Raw genomic sequence first — 16,909 nt, forward strand, 5'->3', positions numbered from 1 at the left:
CATCGGATGCTGACCGGTCGGGGATTCGGAAGTTTGTTCGGGGGATGCCATCCTAACTTATGACACTTTATACCCAGCATTGTATGTCGGCTGTAAATCCGTACTGTATTCTCCTGATGCATCTGTAATTGGTATCATGTGCGTACAATGTACGAGGCATGTTCACCATCTTGTCAGCATCTAGCTCGCAAAGCATCAGTACTAGTATAGCGAGGATGGAGAATAGCGGACACTGTCGAGACACAGCCGCCCAACAGTACGACTCAGCTCCGACAACATAAACGTTAACATATATTTGCAGTCTTGTCACCTACATAGAGGTATTCCGCTGCTATAGGAAGGTGAACGGTGAAAGGATGAGTCGTCCCGAGGCCAGTGAAGGAGGAGGAGGAGGCGGTGCATCAAAGCATGTGTTGCCATTTTGGGTAAGTAAGTTACTTGCTTTCCGCGTTGCCAATGCCACCGCTCGCGTCGCGGGTCTGCTTCAGCCACTCTGCTTCAGCCACCTCCTCCAGTCATGTCGGCGAACTTGAAGGACAGCCTGCTCGACTTCTTTGAAGGCAAGATAGTGAGTCAAACTGATTGTGATGTTAAAGCTGAACTTGACACAACATCGTTGCACAGGACTTCGAGGGGCAGAAATTCGTCGAGGACATCACCAAGTTCACCTTGATCGCAGCGGCGGTAAGTGGTTCGGTTCGATCCATTCTCGCCGTGAAGCTTGTAGCCTCATATCCTACTCTCAGGTGTTCGCGTTCATAGTTGGAGCTCTCTTCCAGTCTCTGCGCGTCACCCTCGGTATCTTCGGGGTCGCTTCGATTGTCCTCTGCCTGGTATGTTCATCATGAACTTGATTGGTATGTGCACACTCACAAGTCAAGCAGGTTGTCTTCCCTCCATGGCCCATGTACAATCGACACCCTGTACAATGGCTCCCAACGAAAGAGTCGAAACCTTCGTCATAATGCATGATATCGGTTCGCCTTGTCCGGTCTAGATGTGTGCGGTGTAGGTTGTAGGTCGCGTTGCGTGCCCGATAGCTGGGACTATACCCAAGAGAAAACGAGTGCATCGCGGTACGGTTTTTGACTTCCTGGTGTCTTCCTCGATGTCCCGCCCCCGTTGGACTGCCTGCATGTCGATGCATGCGCTGGCTACACGCTCTGGGAGCACCTCATCAGCATCGCCTATCCGCTCATTGGCGGGATGCAGAGGTGCAGTCACCTTTGCAACACTGTGCGTATATTCTGGAAGGCGATTTGTACACTCCTTCGGCCTTCTTCGCCATCCGTGATCCTGGTGACACCGCCACAGTCGTTCATGCAGGTGTCTGACATCGGTTCCTGCACAACAACGGCGACCGCCCTGGAAACGCATGCTTTCGTTGGTTCAAAAATAGCTTTCTGCTCCGTGTTTCACGTTTTTGACTTTGTGCCACTCAGTTAGTTCAACGTATCGTGCAGTTGACGTTGATGCCGATGGACTCAGACAACACGATTCGGCGGACTCTTTACGACCTCTCTTTCGTAATGCTTACCAGGGCTTTCCAGCTCGCTTTCTCTCTTCCCTTCAGCGCAGATACACAACGTAGCCGATGAGTCAAATGGTATGCATGTGTCACAGATCATCGAGAACTGACGAACTGATGTACGGTAGGCTGTTGATGGTATGCAGTCAAGATGGCGTATAGCGTGGACTTGTTGACTTTTACTGCATCAAGGACTCCAGCGCGACTCGGAGCCGATGCCATCTTTGAAACTCAGGCGGTCGGAAGACATGTCAGGTATTGTCAGCACTGCTTGACTACTGTTAGGAGAACTCCCTCTTCTGACGCTGCATACCCTTAGGGCTGAGTCCATTGCATTGAGTCGCTATGCAATCTGAGCAAGAGACGGACGTGAGTAATATTTACGGGTCACGTATGCTAGTTATATGTAGCTGCCTGTTGAACTGGTTGCGACGAGAAGCTGTGCAACGACTGGCATTTCTCACCATAGTATTGATACCCCTAGGTCAACAGATAGTCGGATTCTGTATGATCATGACAGTTCAGGGTATGGACGCCCGCGTTGACATTCCTACTGACTTGTGCACAGCGCCGTCAACGTGTTCAAGCTGAAAATAGACTGGGTTCGCGATGAACACGCTTCGGGAAACTGATGAAGAATTCTCCTGTGTACAGCATCGAGATCTGGCACTGGCTTAAATTCGGATGCATCGCAAACGAGGTTCTTTCAGCTCACCACATTCGTTCCTTCTCTTTTGAGCTCACTTTCCTTTGTGTAGGCGCTGGTCGGCAAGTTCATTCATTCGCTCTCATCGCAAATGCAAACTGATTCATGTCATTGGCAGCCCTCGTTCTATCTGCTCTCGTTGGCGTCATTAACGATCCCCATCCCATCCTAATTGTCGAAACCTTCTCGTAATCGCTCGACGTCAACATGCACGCCTCCGCTCTTCTCTACACGGTTCTTCTTGTCGCCTCTGCAGCGACTCTCTCTGCTCGCCCGATCTTCTCTGGTCCTGTCCCGTAAGCATCCATGTCTGACATCCTACAGACATGTTGACTCGTCTCACCGTCATCTCATTCATTTGCACAGGACAAACGCCGAGAGGATCGTGTCGCCTTCCCCGGCTGAAGATCATGACGCCAACGCGCATCTGTCTCACGCCCATAGCAGTGCCCACGAACGTCACCATGGACCGTACGCTCACGCTTATACGTTGCACCATAGTGTTGGTCCACACGGCGAGCGTCGTCGCCCCCTCGCACTTGCTGGACAATCGCATTCCAGCAGCGAAGACGTCGGACTGCACTTCCACGCGCCGGCTGTCCATGATGCCCTTAGCGCTGCCGTTCATCACGCTCGTGCTGTGGAAGACATGGATCTACTCCCCCGAAGACTCGAGGCGCGTAAGAAGGAGCCCAAGAAGGAGCCACCCAAAAAGGCCGCTCCTGCGAAACCGAAGCCCGCAAAGAAGAAGCACCACGTCAACTGGAAGAAGGTCGGCAGCACCGCCGCTACCGTTGCTGGAGATGTGGGCAAATTCTTCCTGCACTTGTTACGTCGCGAGGATCCGGAGCTCTTCGCACGTCTGCTCGATCACGATGAGGAGTTGATGGCAAGAGAGGATCTGGTGGAGCTCTTGAGACGCAGTGGTGGTGATATGGTTCTAGACCGCCTGTACTAGAGCATCTTGGGACTAGGATGTTGTTTCGTGGAGTCAGCTTTGTCTAGCCTCTTGAACAAATGGCGGTATGTTCCGCCCAATTTGCGTTTCTTGAGACTTAGTGACTTCAGAACACACGTTCACAGCTAAGTCCACAACGTTGGGCCCCGCACAAAAGGTGCGTATAGGAGCGGAGGTCATCAAACGTTGGCATTCGGTGATCCGGACACTGTGCCGCTCAACCTGGGCCGACGTACCTAAGGTCGCGGCTGCCTGGCTCAGCCTTGCCGTCGAATCCCGCCACGTCCGGGAGCCGCTTACTACACATAACTTGTCAATCGCCGCTCGTCGAGGGCGAGTTTGCGCGGCCTAATCCGACATTAGCGGAGGTCATCCAGGCATCCGTCATGCGAGCCATTAAACGTCTGCTTCGATGCGAAAGAAATCCCGAACCAATCCATATATACCTCGGAGACATGGACTCGCTCTTGCTCAACTAACTCGCTCTTGCTCCACCCCACCACCAAGACATGGCCCGAGTAAGACAATTCCGCATTCCCCAGTTCGAAAGCGCAGAGCGCAAGGGCCGTGACGCTGTGTTCGGTGCAGACTACGTCAGCGCAGTAACCGAGGAGGTCAACAAGCTGGGATGTTCCAAGGTGTACCTCGTCGCGTCGACGAGCTTGAACGCGCAGACGGATGCGGTCAAGAGACTGGAGGAGGCGCTTGGCAACAAACTGTGCGGAAAGAAGATCGGTGTGAAGAGCCACACGCCGTACGACGAGGTGCTCCAGATCGCGAAGGAGACGAAGGAGAAGGGCGCCGACATGATCGTGACGCTAGGAAGCAGCTCGTACAGTGATGCGGGGAAGGCCGCCCTAGTGAGTGTCGATTATGTGCGCGCGGACGAAACGCTCTCTGATTTACTTATATACATCGTTTCAGCTCATTCACGCCTCGCTTCCCGTTGACAAAATGGATGTTGACTCTATGGAGTCTCTCAACGCTGGACATGCAGACGACAAAACAGGCTGGGCAATGAGCTCGCCGGCGACCGTCAAAGAACCGACTCTCAAGCTCATATGCGTGCCTGCCTCTCTTTCGGCGGCGGAGTGGAACGAAATCAGCGGCTGTACGAACCCGATCACTCGCAAGAAACAGCACTTCTCCCACCCCGCCGGTGCACCGAACCTCATTGTGCTCGACCCGCAGCTCGCGCTCACGACCCCACTGCACCTCTGGCTTAGCACGGGCGTACGTGCGGTGGACCACTGCGTCGAGACGCTCTGCACGGACAGAAGCAGCGCCGAGGTCAAGGACGCCGCGGAGGAGGGCTTGAGGGCTCTCACGGAGGGGCTGTTGAAGTGTAAGGAGGACGAGAAAGATGTCGCCGCGCGTGCTGAATGCCAGATCGGCTCGTGGAAGGCGGCGCGGAATATCCTATCCAAAGTCCCACTGGGTGCGTCGCACGCGATAACGCATCAGGTAAGTTTGGGCTTGCATACTGCATGCGAGGTCCCTACTAAGCCATGCAATTGAATGTAGCTGGGCGCATTTTGCGGTATACCACACGGCATAACCTCCTGCATCATGCTCTCTCCGGTGCTGAAGTACAACGCGGCGCACTCTCCGTGGAACGCACAGCTGCAAAAGCGGGTCTCAGCGATCTTCTGGTCCGCTATACCGGACACCTTTGTCCGGGCAGGATTGGAAGAAGCTCAGGCTGACGCCGGAGACCTCGTAAAGGCCTTCGTGCAGGCTCTGCAGTTCCCGACGACATTGACGGAGGTGGGTGTCGGCGAAGATGTATGGGACAACGTTGCAAAGGCGTCCCTGGAAGATGCGTGGGGAAAGACGAACCCTGTGCCGCTTGAAAGTGTTGAGCAGGTGAAGGAGATCCTCGCGATGGCCAAATGATTGACGAGTCCTGGCCCGTCACCGCGTCATCATGATTACATACCCTTTATTCTTCTTTTTCTCGCCCGTTTCTCTGCATCGCTGAATGAGTCTCTCAACAGACTCTTACGATACGATACCCTACGCGCAAACTCGTCGACGTCCCGCCCGCGCTCTTCTGCTATCTCTCTCGCTCTGCTGTGCTTTCAGAATCTCGCGTGTGTATTTGTACTGGGCCGCGTCGCCCTGCTCTCTGTTGAATTGCCTCTCCCCGAGTTCTCTCCTCTCGCGTCTTTGACTCCGGCACTTTTGCGCGACAAGAGGGTTCGTGTGTGCAAGATGAGTCGAGTAGAGCGTGGACGTGCTTCAATACGAGTACGTTTTTATATTAGCATCCGGCGGCCTAACTACTCTATCTAGACCTTGCCGAACCCTACGTCCACCTCGACTCCCGACCTCCCTGCGTCAAGGACGAGCGCACGTGCATTGGGTTTGTCGTCGCGTACATCCTGTCAGAAAATTTCGCTTGAAGCGCAGTAAACTGTGCTCTGAGGACACGCGTGCGGGTGCTCAGAGCATAAACACTCGTGAGCCAGGCGATCAACGTCCTTGGTGGTATTACGGGTGCATAACGCGGTCATTTGTGCTGCCTACTTTTTACTCGTATTTTGTTGCGCGGTGTTTGAACCCGAAGATTGTCGCTGCGCCATCCCCCCAAACAACTCGCCGCCTGCGCGGTGATCCTCCACACCCCCACCCCGACACCGAGCAGCACCGCAACGTCAACAGCAACCAAAGTCACCGCCGCGTTCATGAACCTCGGCGCGAACACCTTCCACACCATCAGATGCCTCCGCAGCCACGCAGAGCTCGCCGCGCTTCCCAGGAGGAGCACCGAATGGTACAGCATCACGCCCAGCGCGGCGCGCACCGCGCCCCCGGTCACGAACGTACCAGCGGCAGGGTGGGGCAGTGGCTCGATGTTCCAGAGCGCGACGAGCGGCACCGCGAGCGCGAGGAGGAACTGCGGGCCGAGCGTGTTCATGATGACCGTCGCGGGCGACCACACGAAGCTCAGCGTCGGCGTCAGCACGAACGCGGCCTTCCACTGGATCGACGCGATCGCGGACTGGTGGCCCGTCGCGTAGAACGCGTGCAGGCGAGCAGCGCGAGCGGGGCGACCTCCGAGAACGCGACCGTCGCGGTGGGCCGCGCGTCCGCGTCGAGCGCGGCGGAGGGTGTCTTGGACGCGAACGCGGCTTCGAGCGCGCGCACGTCGCGCACGCTATCGACGACCTCGACGTGCGCGAGGACAGCGAGGGCCGCCAGCGCGAGTACGAGCTGGCCCGTCAGCTGCGTCACGGTGTATATCAGCCCGAGATCCCGCACCACAGGACGAGGTACGAGGCGCCGAAGGCGTTGCCGAAGCCGAGGATCGTGACCTGCGTCCTGGTCTTGCTTCTCTTGCCAGCGGCCTGACTGCGCTCCTTGTTCCGTGCACTGACGACAGGCAGAGCGGGTGGTACCACCACACGAAAGACCGAAGATGACATGCTGCCCATCGCGCCCTGAGCCATCAGCGTGCGGCCGGTACGCAGAACCCAATGCCACTCCGAACCGAGCACGTCTGCCGTGTCCAGCCACTCCGCGATCCAGTGCGCCGCGCCTTGTAGAAGCGCGACAGGGAGGAGCCACGGGAGCACAATCTCCGCAACGCCATTGTCCGACTTGGACATCTGCAGAACCAGCGTACAGCCCAGGGCAGCCCCAGCGCGACGGGCACGGCGAGGACGAGGACGAGCAGCGGCGGCTCGGGGAGCGAGGACGACGCGAAGAACGTGACGTGGCAGTACGGGTGCTGCTCTTCCCTGCAGACCGTGCTCGCCGCCATCGCGCGCACGCAGAAGGCGAACAGCGCGGAGAACCCGAGGATGCGGTACCGCAGGCGCGCGGTGGGCGCGGAGAGTCCGGCCAGGACCGAGGGTGCGACGGAGGAGAGGAGCAGGTAGGTGATGATGCGGTCCTCCCAGATCGTGAATGAGTTCGAGGCGAAGGCGAGCGCGTGGAGGATAAGTGGGATGAGCGACGCCGTGGGGCGGAGGCTGGATAGTGAGGGCCGGGCGGTGGCAATGACGACGAGCGACGAGACTAACGGGGCGCCAAATAAGACGCAGTGAAGGGCGTCGAGTCCCTTTACGAAGGACCGCAGCGGGAGATAAGCCAGGACACCGAGGATTGACCCTGCAGCCATCCCGCGCACGCACAACCAGCGTGCCTTCGCAGCCCAGTCCACCCAGTCTTCCTTGAGCTCGCCCAACTTTGCGTAGAGCACAACGGAGGCGAAAGTGCCCACCGCCAGCACCGTCAGCCCCAGGCCGATGAGCGTGACGTTGAACTGGGCCCAGAGCTCACGACACACCGCGAGCGCGAAGCGCGTGTAAGCTTCCATGGCGATCCACTGAGTCTCGTCGCCCCTCGTGTTCTGTACAGCGGTCCATCGCTCTTGTAAGTCGCCCCAGGCACCATCGAGCTCGCCGCCGGATGCGCTTGCGCGGTAAGTATCGAGGTACTGCTTCACTTGCTGACTGTTAAGCTCGAGCGCGCGTTCGAGCTGCCCATCGCGGCCGAAGAGCTCAGGGATGACGGTCCCGAGGTTGTTATAGGGGATGGGGATCCCGAGAAGCAGTGCTAAGGAAGGAACGAGGTCGATCTGCTGGACGGACCTGTGGGGTACCGTAGCACCGGGGAAGAGCCGGGTGGGGAGCAGGGACAGCGGGGCGGAGTTCGTCCGCGGAGCAGAGGAGTCTTGCTGTAGATCCACAGCGCGGCGGACGTCTCGAGCACGCCGTCGCCTCCGTGGTCGCCCCGTCTGTCCATGCCGTGGTCGCCCAGGACGACCAGCAGCGTGTCATCCTCCATCTCGCGCACGACGCGCCGGAGCACGTCATCCATCTGCGTGAGCTTCGCGTGCATCTTTGGGTGGTCCGGCCCGACGCGGTGCCCGACGTGGTCCACGCCGAGGAAGTGGCCTATGACGACGTCCCACTGCGCCGTCCGGTTGCCATGAGCGGGAACAGGTGCCGGACGACGCCCTCGTCGACGGTGTGGAGGTCCTCCACATTGAAGGAATCGTACGGGAAGACATCTCCGGCGCGAACACGTCCGTGAAGACGGTCGTCCAGGTGTCGTCGCCCATGAACGCTACCTGGGCTGCACGTTATAAGACGCCTGGAACGCGATGGGAGGCATGCGACGCACTTTCTTCCCTGCATCTCGCAGCTGGCTAATGAGAGTGTCCTCCGCGACGGACGCGCCCCCGAAATTTGCGCCCATGTCGATGAATGTGGGCAGAGAGCCCGTGGTGAGACCCTTGATGCGTGCGAAGTTGTCGTGGGCGGGTCCGCGAAGGAGTCGAAGAGGAACGAGCGCGAGGGTGTGCGGTGGTGAGTTCGTGCGCGATACAAGACATTGTGATGGTAAAGTGAGGCCGGCTGTGGTGGACTGGGACTGACGAAGTCGAACGCAATGCGTCGATGATCAGGACGATCGCTCGCTTGTGCGTCGGCGCCAGCGTGCACAAGCCGTCATGACAGGTAGTCCTTTCTGAAAGCGCAAGCCGAGTTAAAAGGAATCCGCGCGTGTAGAGATAGAGCCCGGCGAGATGAACGAAGAATACCCAGACTAGCAGGAAGAGACCTTTGCGTGAAGACATAGGTTGGTGACTTGGTCGTGGTGTTTTGCGAATTCCGTTCACTGTAACGTCCAGCGACGACGAATCGTCGCAATGAAGTCTTCCGAAGTGAAGTCCTCCACGACTGTAGCGAAGCAATAAGCTATCGTAGGCACTCTGGCATGAACGCTGACTGACACAACTCACCCCGGGCCTGCCCCAATATCCTCCTCCAATTTACGACACCACAGCAACTCTTCTGTGAACCTCAGTGAAGAATGTCCAATTTATCGAGAGCTATGCACAGTTCAGCGTTGAAGAACAATGGGAGAATACTGGGTACCTACTCTGCTGTCCCTGTTGTGAATCGTGGTGGCAGACGATGCATTTCACCAGCCTATGTGGCGGCTCCAGGCACGTGCTGTCTGTGCTGGGGTCCTGCTAGAGCAGCATGGTAGTACTTAGATATATACATACCAGCTTTGCTTGGTGCACATATCTCAGGTATTGAGGTGTCTGAGTGCGTGTACTACCTGCTGCGGGTATAGATATGTTGTCACTACTTCTCAGATTAAAGTCTGGTACGTGCGATGGGTGGCCAGGATGTACCGGGACCCCGACAGCACAGCCTCGGCGATGCGCCGGTGATGACTCGGCGACAGGTCTTCCTGTTCGCTGTTGGCGACAACGGCGACTTTGCGGCGACGACACGCTCCCCCGATGCCGAAGGCACCCTCGACCACCTTCACCCATGTCCGCGCAGGCGATTGGCAGTCGCCGAATAACCCACACGCTCTCAGACGGAACCAGGTGCGCATGCCGCCTCTCGCTGGGCGGCGGGCAGATATATTGACTCGGAATGAATGTGCCACTGCAGGCGTGCCACCAGTGTCGGAAGCGGAAACTGGTAAGCACACACCCGGCGTACGTATTCGTGAGTACGGACTGAAGTGCTACGGCGTAGAAATGGTAGGTGTCAAATTGGGTGTCTCAACCACTCAAGCACTGCCGATCGAGATATGTGCGTTCGTCTGGGCGGTGCCCACCAATCTACTCGGGAGAATCCTGGTTATATGCGGGAAGGCCTGGTCCTCAACTCAACACAAAACTCCGATATCGAGGATAGAAGGCCGGAAGTACACCTATATCGTCACTGGACGTCAACTACTTCCGTGGTGACAAGGTGAATGGACATGCCACATCGGCTGACCTTTTCTGCTGGGCCTTCAGACAAAGATGCGCATTCCGCGTGTCCGATGGCCCTTCCTATTATGCCCAAAGGTATGCTCATGGCTCTGTTTTGCCGCAGTATCTGAAGTTGTGACCCTGATCTTAGTCGACAGACGCCGGAGGCACTGCTACAGTGGCATCTTCACGGTCCCACCAATTCTGAAACCGGGCCTTCCGCATATAACCAGGTTTTTTCGGTCACGGAGCATTTCAGTTATCGCCTGTAAAAGCAGCGTGGCATATAGCTGCCTCTTCGCAAAGATCTGGCCAGTCCATGGACAGAATGACCTGTGTTTCAGGCTGCTTTGTTTATTGAACAAGGCAGCCTATTATACACTCAGCGGGCCAGCAGTTGAGGGTGCTTATGTCCATGGCAATGTCCTACTTCAACGCATGTCAGGCGAAACTATGCGAGGAGTATCATGCAGAGTAACATGAACTATTGTCAATCCGCTCAGGAGGGATCATGAAATAATTGGTCCGCTCGGGCGGAATCTAGGCAGTCAGCACGACGGTACCCCATTTCATCTAACTACCGTCACCGTTGGACATATAATACAAGCACCGTCATCCCCAATGGTGCTGGTGCACTGCGGAGCTACCCCCGACGCCTTCTCCGGAAGTGCTGTCGGAATACCGAGGCTTATGGGCAGTGTCAAGAGTCTTGACAGACTAGTGGTCCGCACGATTCTCACTGTCAGACCGGTCAGACGCTGATGCATGAGCGCACATGCTTCTCATTGCCTGACTTCGCGTCTCTTCCCGAGCTAGTCTGAATGCTCATGCACTTGTTCCTCCCTGCAGTGACGCAAAACGACCATGCACGACATGCATCCGATCGCATGCATACGCACTCTCGCACGCGCCTCCAGGCGCGCAGATGCCGCGGGCCCGGACTGCACATATGATATGGGTGAGTCGTCCTCTCGGTCCAACTGTCAGTTCGCCGTACCTACGCCGATGCAGTCCCCGATCTCTCCGGCCTACAGCAGCAAGATCCGCCTGAAGGTCGGCTCGAAAAGCTCGAAAATAGAATAGGTAATCTGCCCATCTCCCCAGCGTGCTGTTCTCGCCACTCACGCCCATCCGTTCATCTAGCGGAACTCGAGACGCTCCTCGCTGAATCGGCCGCGCAAGGCAGTCCGCCCAACTTCCCGGGCCATCCCACTTCGGCGGCCCCCAGCACCTGGGCGGTCACCCCCAGCTCGGCGTGCCAGGACCCTCACACATCCCCATCGACCCGTCCCTCTTGCCCGACTCCGGCCATAATGTCCAGCAGATGCGCACATGTCCTCCATTACGGCCCGTTCTCATCGACGCCGGACAGCATGATTGACCCGCTCCTCACCGGGGCTATGGCATGCCCCAGCACGCGCAGACGGGTGCGCTGAATAGTCTTGCAGAGGCCGCCGCACTGTCGGTGAACTCGCACCAGATGCAGATTGAAGAGGAGATTCCCCTGCACGTCCCGAGGCCGCATCCTATCGAAGAGGTGCTCCCGTGGGCTGGCCGGAGAACATGCCTGGCCCCGAGCTGTTGAGGCATCTGTGAGTGCGACTTTGTTCTCGAGATATATTAGTGGCGTGGACTCACGAGGCCGTCAGAGTGGAGGCATACTTCTCGTTCAATGCGGATGCCAACAGGCTCCTCCACCGCCCCACTTTCATGGCCAACCTTTCGCTCCCGCCGACGCACCCGCGCTTCCCGGTGGCCCCGTTGCTCCATGCTATATGCGCGGTTGGCAGCTTCTACACTGCGGCAGTCGATCCTGCTCCGAAACCGATGAGGTCGCCCTTCCCCATGGGTAAGTCCCCCTCACAATGTCGCGCCACGCAACTCATATCAATGCTTTCCAGATGACCCCTTCGATGGCAGACATTGGATGCATGCACGAAAACCGTATTCTTTCGCGGAAGCGCAAGTGAAGTATGCGCAAGAGACGATCTTGGGTTTTGGGCATGTCGGGTCAGAGATTTTCCAGGCGGTGCAAGGTCTGACTGCGTTGTGGTTCTACTATAACCGCTTTGGCTGATAGGTCTTCGTGTAGCTGAGATCCTGCTAAGCACGTGGTATTGGGCATCAGCAAAGTGTGTTTGTTCTCCTTTCCGCCACCCATATGATACTGACGATGCATTGGACTAGGTGGGCATCGGTACGCATTTGCTTCAGACAATTGATCTAGTGATTTACGTGTAACATAGGCGTATATGACAATATCGCGCTCGCTGCGCTCATGTACACCAATGGGCTTGAATGTCGCCGCGCCTTTTCAAGCACTCTCCGGAAGCTCCAGACCGCCGTCACTGTTGTCCCCTCCGAAGACCGCGCTGGAGGAAGAGTTGAGGCGAAATGCATTTTGGCTAGGTGCGGGAATCGGACACCGGCCTAGGATCACGTACTGACATTTGCGAAGCTTATGCCTCGGAGCGTACCATGGGGGCCGGTCATGGTTGGGCTCTCATGCTCGACGACGAGGATGTTTCTCAACTGCTCCCTGTTTGTGGCGATGACTTCGACGAGGAGGTGCGTTCTTTATCCGCCAGCTCCAGAACATGAGCTGACTTCCCGTGACAGAGGTCCGTCCCCTCCCACGAACGGCAGTGGTCGCACGACCACGACATCCTCATCCGACACCCTCCCCGGCAGACGGACCCGTTCATCCTCTACATCAAGTCGTGCATCCTTATCTCTCGGGTCAAAAACTTCAACTCCCGTTTCCGCGCGAAGTATTACGCTGGCGACCCGGCGACCTTGCCAGTGGGCCCGAATGGCGAACGTACGCCGATCAAGGACATCCGGACGGCCCCTGCGTTCACTGAGCTCAACCAGCTCATTAACGACTTCCAGAGCTCGATACCGCCGCATTGGAAGCGCCCGGTGCAGAATGGGGTCGTGAACGCGCATTTGTTCGCGGCGGTCACGACGCCGCACCTGTATGTCACCCTGCATCATTGTATGGTGGTCAGCTGACGAGAATTCCCACGGCTAGCGCAATCATTCTCCTCCACGAGGCGCATGCCCACATCGAGTCGGAGACGTGTCCATCGTCGCTGCGGATCCTGACTGCTGCGCGAGGTATCTTGAACCTCATGTACGATGTCTGCGCGACAAGCTATAACCTGTCGTTGCTGGGGCAGTTTGTTGTGGTAAGTTGTTATCGGTTCAGAAGTTGGGCTCTGGCTAAACTGGGCTGTGCAGGCGGCATGGTTCATGGCCGGTCGAGTACTCATTCGCTTCTTGCGCATCGCCGTCCCGTCGAACGCGACACAACACACAGCGACACTGATAGCAGAGCTGGACTTCATACGGTAAGGATCCGACTCCGAGCCCACGGTCTCAGTGCTCACACCATTCGTCCACGAACAGGACAGCTATGTCGCAAATTGGAGAGCGTATGCCCATTGCTTGTGTGTATTCGGTGTATACGTGCATGTCGAACTCAGCTTAGGGTGTTACATCTTTAGATCGCTACGCCAAGATGATGCAAGACTTAATTCAAGAATGTTCGGGAGGGGCTGCCGCTGGTCTGGCTTCCATCAGCACTCCGTCTTCAACAGGCATGGGCAATAATGGCGTCCAGATGTCCTTCAGTTAGCGGTATCTTGTGAGGCGACGTCGTGTTCTGAGTTTGAGATGGATTCAGTATGTTATCACTACTGGTACCGTTGCCTGTTGTTTTTGCTTTCGACGTCTGTAATGAGTATGAGCGTGCGGAGTACGCAATGTGACATTTGCTGATTCATTCTCTCGTCGATGATTCGTGTGCAACATTGAAACTATGTAAGTATATCAGAGGCCATAAGTCACAAGGTAACGTTACCCATAAACCCGAGGTATTGGGCCAATCAAACTAGCCAGTGGTGAGTCCTGCAAACTAACATCGCCGCCCAGTCCTCTTATGTTGAAGTCTTGAGCAGCTCAGCTGCCTTTTCAGCCATTGCAATGACAACAGCACATGGATGACCAGAAACCTGCGTGGGGAAGGCAGAGGCGTCGACCACTCGCAGTCCATCAACACCGTGGACCCGTAACTGAGGATCGACAACGCTGGTTTGTGCATCCTGCCCCATTCGTGCGGTCGCAACCTGTCGGAGAGCACTGAGTACACATGGATATCTATGCTGTCGTGCATACTCACGGGATGGAAGATCGGGTTCGCATTTCGTCTGATCCACTGCTTGAGTAGATCGTCTGTCAGCTATGGATGACATGTTAGGGAAGGCAAGCATAGCAGTCTCTTCGTGATACACAGACCTTCTCAGGGTCGGCGTTCCCCGGCCAGAAGTAGTCTGTCTCTGCAGCTGGTGTCCAGTCGAGTAAGGAGGCTAGGGGCTCAGAACGGGCCATGCGTAACAGCAGTCTGGTGCACGTAAGGCTGCGTTGATATCGTTCTCGGATTCGAGATAGCTACGAGCGCTCGTCAGAAACCCGCGGATGGCCAGCCCCTTCCACTCACTGTGCGTCAATGATCGGCTTGTCCCATATACTACGAGATGCCAGAGTGATTTCGCCAGTACTCTCAGGCCTGAGCAAGGACGCAGCCTGTCGATGCCGTCTTCAAATTGGATCTAGACCACACAATCGGGTTCATGTGAGACTTACCGTGGTGATACCGTATAATCCAGACGCGGGTATGGCAACCCCATCATTGTCTACGTCGAAAAGTAGCGGGAACCAGAGGAGCTCCAAGTCCGGGGCACCAGGACCTGATGTCATATCCCGGACAGTAGTGTTCGTCGGTTCTTCCCAGTATGGAGAGAGACTGAAAATATCAGTCAAGACCGCGCTGTGTTCGCCGATGGGTTGAGTACACGTACTTGGGATCATCGGAGCGTATGAATGCGGCAATGGACATCCCAGAGCAGATATAGGGCTTTGCCTGTGGTGAGCCATCTGAGAAAGGCGATAGCTCCATGTAAGGGCTGGTTGTATCGATCCCACGTAATGTCGGTTTTGGCGCGAAATCTGAGTGGTCCGGTGGTCAAGTGCTGCGAAAGGTGAATTCTTGTCAACAGCTGCATGTAACACATTGATTGCGCACATCCATGAGATTCTTCCCTACGGCGGGAAGATCCTGCACGACATCAATGCCCAGCTTATGAAGGTCGTCTGAGGGTCCGATGCCTGAAACAAGTAGCAGCTGCGGGGTCATGACAGCTCCAGCACACAGGATGACCTCCCGCCGCGCGTGTGCGCGATATCGAGGGGAGGTGCGACTCTTTGAAACCTCGACGCCCGTGGCGCGGGGCTTCGCACCTACATCTCGTGCGAAGAGAATATTCTCTACGATCGTATAGACGGCGACAGTCAAATTATGTCTTCTCAGAACGTCAGCTGTTAGGTATGCGGTCGCAGCAGAGCTTCCTACATCATCCTCAGTGGATGTTTGTGCATGACGGAGGAAGGTGCTTACGTTGACCGCTGTCGTCGATGCAACCCACGAGACGAGTGGCACCTATCGTGCCTCTGGGCGAGTTGATGTCGCTGGATACAAGATTCAGTGAAACGGAAACACGGTGGTTGATGCGTAACGTACTCGTTATACGATATACCCATGCCCTCACAGGTATCAAGGACCGGGTCCGAGATGGCTGCACACGTATTATGCGGTGGAGGAGCTATCCATTTATTTTTACCCACTGCGAATTCTGTGGTGTGGTTCGTTAGCCACGGGCCATCCAAACCATGTCTTCCGTCCGTACTTGCGGAAACGATGGACTCGGGGCGTAGCGTTCTGCTTTGTCGAAGTACCTGGAAGGCCATCTCGGTTATGCATACCCTGTAATCGGATGGCCTCGCACGCACGGTCGAAGATGCGCGTAGTCCCACCCGGTCGCTCCGAGTCTTTCCCATTCATCAAAGTCTGACGGCAATCTTAGCTCGTGGTATGAGGAACAATGTCGAGTGATAAACCTTCCGGTGCACAGCGATGATAAATCATGGCATTAATCGTGCTATTTTCATGAGTGTGTGCGGTAAGTGCTGATACACCGATCTCACCTTGTGCCGCCTAAGATCTTTCCGCGAGGCCAATGTACTTTCCGGCCATTCATGCCTTCTTGAGGCCTGCATATCATTGAGTTCATTGGACAGTACGTATTATGACGCATACGTAGTCACATAATCCCAGTCAACATCGGACTTTGCCAACTTGCCAAACGCAAGAGGGACGCGTGTCAGTAGGTCTCTTTCGTGGCTAATCATCATTGATCAGCACCTCACGGAGTGTTGCGACCCGCATAGATTGCCACGCACCTTTTTCCCGCCTCAATGAGCAACACGGTTACATTAATTCTTCGGAGAGGCGCGAAGCAACCACGCAACCCGCAGTACCTAACAAACCTCTTCAGCGAGGCGATCGACATTCTCACCTATTCGCTCACCTCCCCCTACGATGATGTAGTCGTATTCCCGCAAGGTATCCTTGTTCTTGACGACGTCGACCGGAGAGGCGAAAGAAACAGGGTCAGACACTGTCGCACTCGAGTGAGTGAGTCCCATTGTGCAGTCAGGCGACGAATAGAAGTGTCAGGGCGGATGAGGACGGGTCCAACAAAACAGTCAAAGGCAGACATCATTTATACTCTGCATATCCGCGTACGCGAGACATGATCCCGACTCCCGAGGCATGAACCCGCAAGCTGACACCAGTAGCGCGACGGCTGGAGACGGCTGGACATGCATCCGTAAGCCTGAGCTGCGTGTCTGCTTGGTTAGCGACGTGCAATGTAACAGGTCCCGCTCGCCAGAGTAACCAGTGGGACCGGCTGACAAGTTATCTGTTGGTGATTCCTGACTGGAAGGTGAGTGTATGGTCCCAGCGTAGATGCAATTGATGCTTGCCCGGGACCCATCCCGATCAGTGCACCGCTTGCACTTCAATGGACGAATGACCGACAAGGCATCTGCGGATCTCCTCGCAAGTACTTATACACGGCTGTT

General features: G+C 56.2%; 7 protein-coding genes across 7 annotated transcripts; 4 read left to right on the top strand and 3 right to left on the bottom strand.

The window, feature by feature from the left end:
- The first annotated feature begins 376 nt into the window (after positions 1 to 376).
- Positions 377 to 1,358, top strand: B0H18DRAFT_1023502 (microsomal signal peptidase). Its single transcript, XM_048029644.1, has 4 exons — positions 377 to 568; positions 625 to 684; positions 747 to 833; positions 885 to 1,358. Exons 1-4 carry the CDS (start codon positions 518 to 520, stop codon positions 963 to 965), a joined length of 279 nt encoding a protein of 92 aa, XP_047890282.1. The 5' UTR covers positions 377 to 517; the 3' UTR covers positions 966 to 1,358.
- An 885-nt stretch (positions 1,359 to 2,243) lies between these two features.
- Positions 2,244 to 3,434, top strand: B0H18DRAFT_588502 (uncharacterized protein). Its single transcript, XM_048038681.1, has 5 exons — positions 2,244 to 2,296; positions 2,353 to 2,530; positions 2,601 to 2,680; positions 2,736 to 3,257; positions 3,303 to 3,434. The coding sequence occupies exons 2-4, from the start codon at positions 2,442 to 2,444 to the stop codon at positions 3,119 to 3,121; spliced, it is 555 nt and encodes a 184-aa protein (XP_047890283.1). The 5' UTR covers positions 2,244 to 2,296; positions 2,353 to 2,441; the 3' UTR covers positions 3,122 to 3,257; positions 3,303 to 3,434.
- A 267-nt stretch (positions 3,435 to 3,701) lies between these two features.
- B0H18DRAFT_1086351 (putative Fe-containing alcohol dehydrogenase) lies at positions 3,702 to 5,088 on the top strand (the record flags this gene model as incomplete). The annotated part of the gene is made up of 3 exons (XM_048032025.1): positions 3,702 to 4,052; positions 4,168 to 4,656; positions 4,717 to 5,088. The coding sequence occupies 3 exons, from the start codon at positions 3,702 to 3,704 to the stop codon at positions 5,086 to 5,088; spliced, it is 1,212 nt and encodes a 403-aa protein (XP_047890284.1).
- A 400-nt stretch (positions 5,089 to 5,488) lies between these two features.
- On the bottom strand, positions 5,489 to 6,245 carry B0H18DRAFT_1023528 (uncharacterized protein; the record flags this gene model as incomplete). The annotated part of the gene is made up of 1 exon (XM_048029645.1): positions 5,489 to 6,245. A coding segment is annotated over exon 1 (395 nt), but the record flags the coding sequence as incomplete, so codon positions are not given.
- A 4-nt stretch (positions 6,246 to 6,249) lies between these two features.
- On the bottom strand, positions 6,250 to 9,272 carry B0H18DRAFT_1023529 (uncharacterized protein). The gene is made up of 4 exons (XM_048029646.1): positions 8,834 to 9,272; positions 8,576 to 8,781; positions 8,326 to 8,436; positions 6,250 to 7,876 (listed from the first exon to the last, which is right to left on the bottom strand). Exons 2-4 carry the CDS (start codon positions 8,777 to 8,779, stop codon positions 6,644 to 6,646), a joined length of 1,548 nt encoding a protein of 515 aa, XP_047890286.1. The 5' UTR covers positions 8,780 to 8,781; positions 8,834 to 9,272; the 3' UTR covers positions 6,250 to 6,643.
- Positions 9,273 to 9,379: 107 nt separating this feature from the next.
- On the top strand, positions 9,380 to 13,712 carry B0H18DRAFT_1023541 (uncharacterized protein). The gene is made up of 17 exons (XM_048029647.1): positions 9,380 to 9,547; positions 9,615 to 9,661; positions 10,772 to 10,884; positions 10,934 to 11,005; positions 11,066 to 11,107; positions 11,185 to 11,273; positions 11,337 to 11,459; positions 11,483 to 11,514; positions 11,572 to 11,771; positions 11,824 to 11,958; positions 12,015 to 12,058; positions 12,169 to 12,331; positions 12,381 to 12,490; positions 12,542 to 12,900; positions 12,957 to 13,113; positions 13,166 to 13,279; positions 13,432 to 13,712. Exons 1-16 carry the CDS (start codon positions 9,458 to 9,460, stop codon positions 13,277 to 13,279), a joined length of 1,890 nt encoding a protein of 629 aa, XP_047890287.1. The 5' UTR covers positions 9,380 to 9,457; the 3' UTR covers positions 13,432 to 13,712.
- Positions 13,713 to 13,863: 151 nt separating this feature from the next.
- B0H18DRAFT_1086354 (uncharacterized protein) lies at positions 13,864 to 16,468 on the bottom strand (the record flags this gene model as incomplete). The annotated part of the gene is made up of 16 exons (XM_048032026.1): positions 13,864 to 14,052; positions 14,222 to 14,327; positions 14,424 to 14,509; positions 14,570 to 14,729; positions 14,785 to 14,846; positions 15,009 to 15,331; positions 15,381 to 15,451; positions 15,504 to 15,558; positions 15,604 to 15,656; positions 15,680 to 15,718; positions 15,773 to 15,830; positions 15,881 to 15,921; positions 15,968 to 16,033; positions 16,080 to 16,154; positions 16,255 to 16,300; positions 16,351 to 16,468. 16 exons carry the CDS (start codon positions 16,466 to 16,468, stop codon positions 13,864 to 13,866), a joined length of 1,548 nt encoding a protein of 515 aa, XP_047890288.1.
- Positions 16,469 to 16,909: the final 441 nt, after the last annotated feature.

This window comes from Fomitopsis serialis (genome assembly GCF_022376445.1).
Source record: "Fomitopsis serialis strain Sig1Antser10 chromosome Unknown B0H18scaffold_67, whole genome shotgun sequence".
Classification (NCBI taxonomy): Eukaryota; Fungi; Basidiomycota; class Agaricomycetes; order Polyporales; family Fomitopsidaceae; genus Fomitopsis; species Fomitopsis serialis.

What these genes read in the sequence shown, in the direction of transcription:
- B0H18DRAFT_1023541 (XM_048029647.1), top strand. Translation starts at nt 9,458, where the DNA reads ATGCCGAAGGCACCCTCGACCACCTTCACCCATGTCCGCGCAGGCGAT. An exon ending in CATGTCCTCCATTACGGCCC is followed by an intron (nt 11,274 to 11,336) that starts GTTCTCATCGAC and finishes GGCATGCCCCAG; the next exon opens with CACGCGCAGACGGGTGCGCT. An exon ending in CCCGAGCTGTTGAGGCATCT is followed by an intron (nt 11,515 to 11,571) that starts GTGAGTGCGACT and finishes CGAGGCCGTCAG; the next exon opens with AGTGGAGGCATACTTCTCGT.
- B0H18DRAFT_588502 (XM_048038681.1), top strand. Translation starts at nt 2,442, where the DNA reads ATGCACGCCTCCGCTCTTCTCTACACGGTTCTTCTTGTCGCCTCTGCA. An exon ending in ATCTTCTCTGGTCCTGTCCC is followed by an intron (nt 2,531 to 2,600) that starts GTAAGCATCCAT and finishes TCATTTGCACAG; the next exon opens with GACAAACGCCGAGAGGATCG. An exon ending in TCTGTCTCACGCCCATAGCA is followed by an intron (nt 2,681 to 2,735) that starts GTGCCCACGAAC and finishes GTTGCACCATAG; the next exon opens with TGTTGGTCCACACGGCGAGC.
- B0H18DRAFT_1023502 (XM_048029644.1), top strand. Translation starts at nt 518, where the DNA reads ATGTCGGCGAACTTGAAGGACAGCCTGCTCGACTTCTTTGAAGGCAAG. An exon ending in ACTTCTTTGAAGGCAAGATA is followed by an intron (nt 569 to 624) that starts GTGAGTCAAACT and finishes ATCGTTGCACAG; the next exon opens with GACTTCGAGGGGCAGAAATT. An exon ending in CTTCGATTGTCCTCTGCCTG is followed by an intron (nt 834 to 884) that starts GTATGTTCATCA and finishes CAAGTCAAGCAG; the next exon opens with GTTGTCTTCCCTCCATGGCC.
- B0H18DRAFT_1023529 (XM_048029646.1), bottom strand. Translation starts at nt 8,779, where the DNA reads ATGTCTTCACGCAAAGGTCTCTTCCTGCTAGTCTGGGTATTCTTCGTT. An exon ending in CATTGCGTTCGACTTCGTCA is followed by an intron (nt 8,437 to 8,575) that starts GTCCCAGTCCAC and finishes GCACGCATCAAG; the next exon opens with GGTCTCACCACGGGCTCTCT. An exon ending in TGCGAGATGCAGGGAAGAAA is followed by an intron (nt 7,877 to 8,325) that starts GTGCGTCGCATG and finishes GTGGATCTACAG; the next exon opens with CAAGACTCCTCTGCTCCGCG.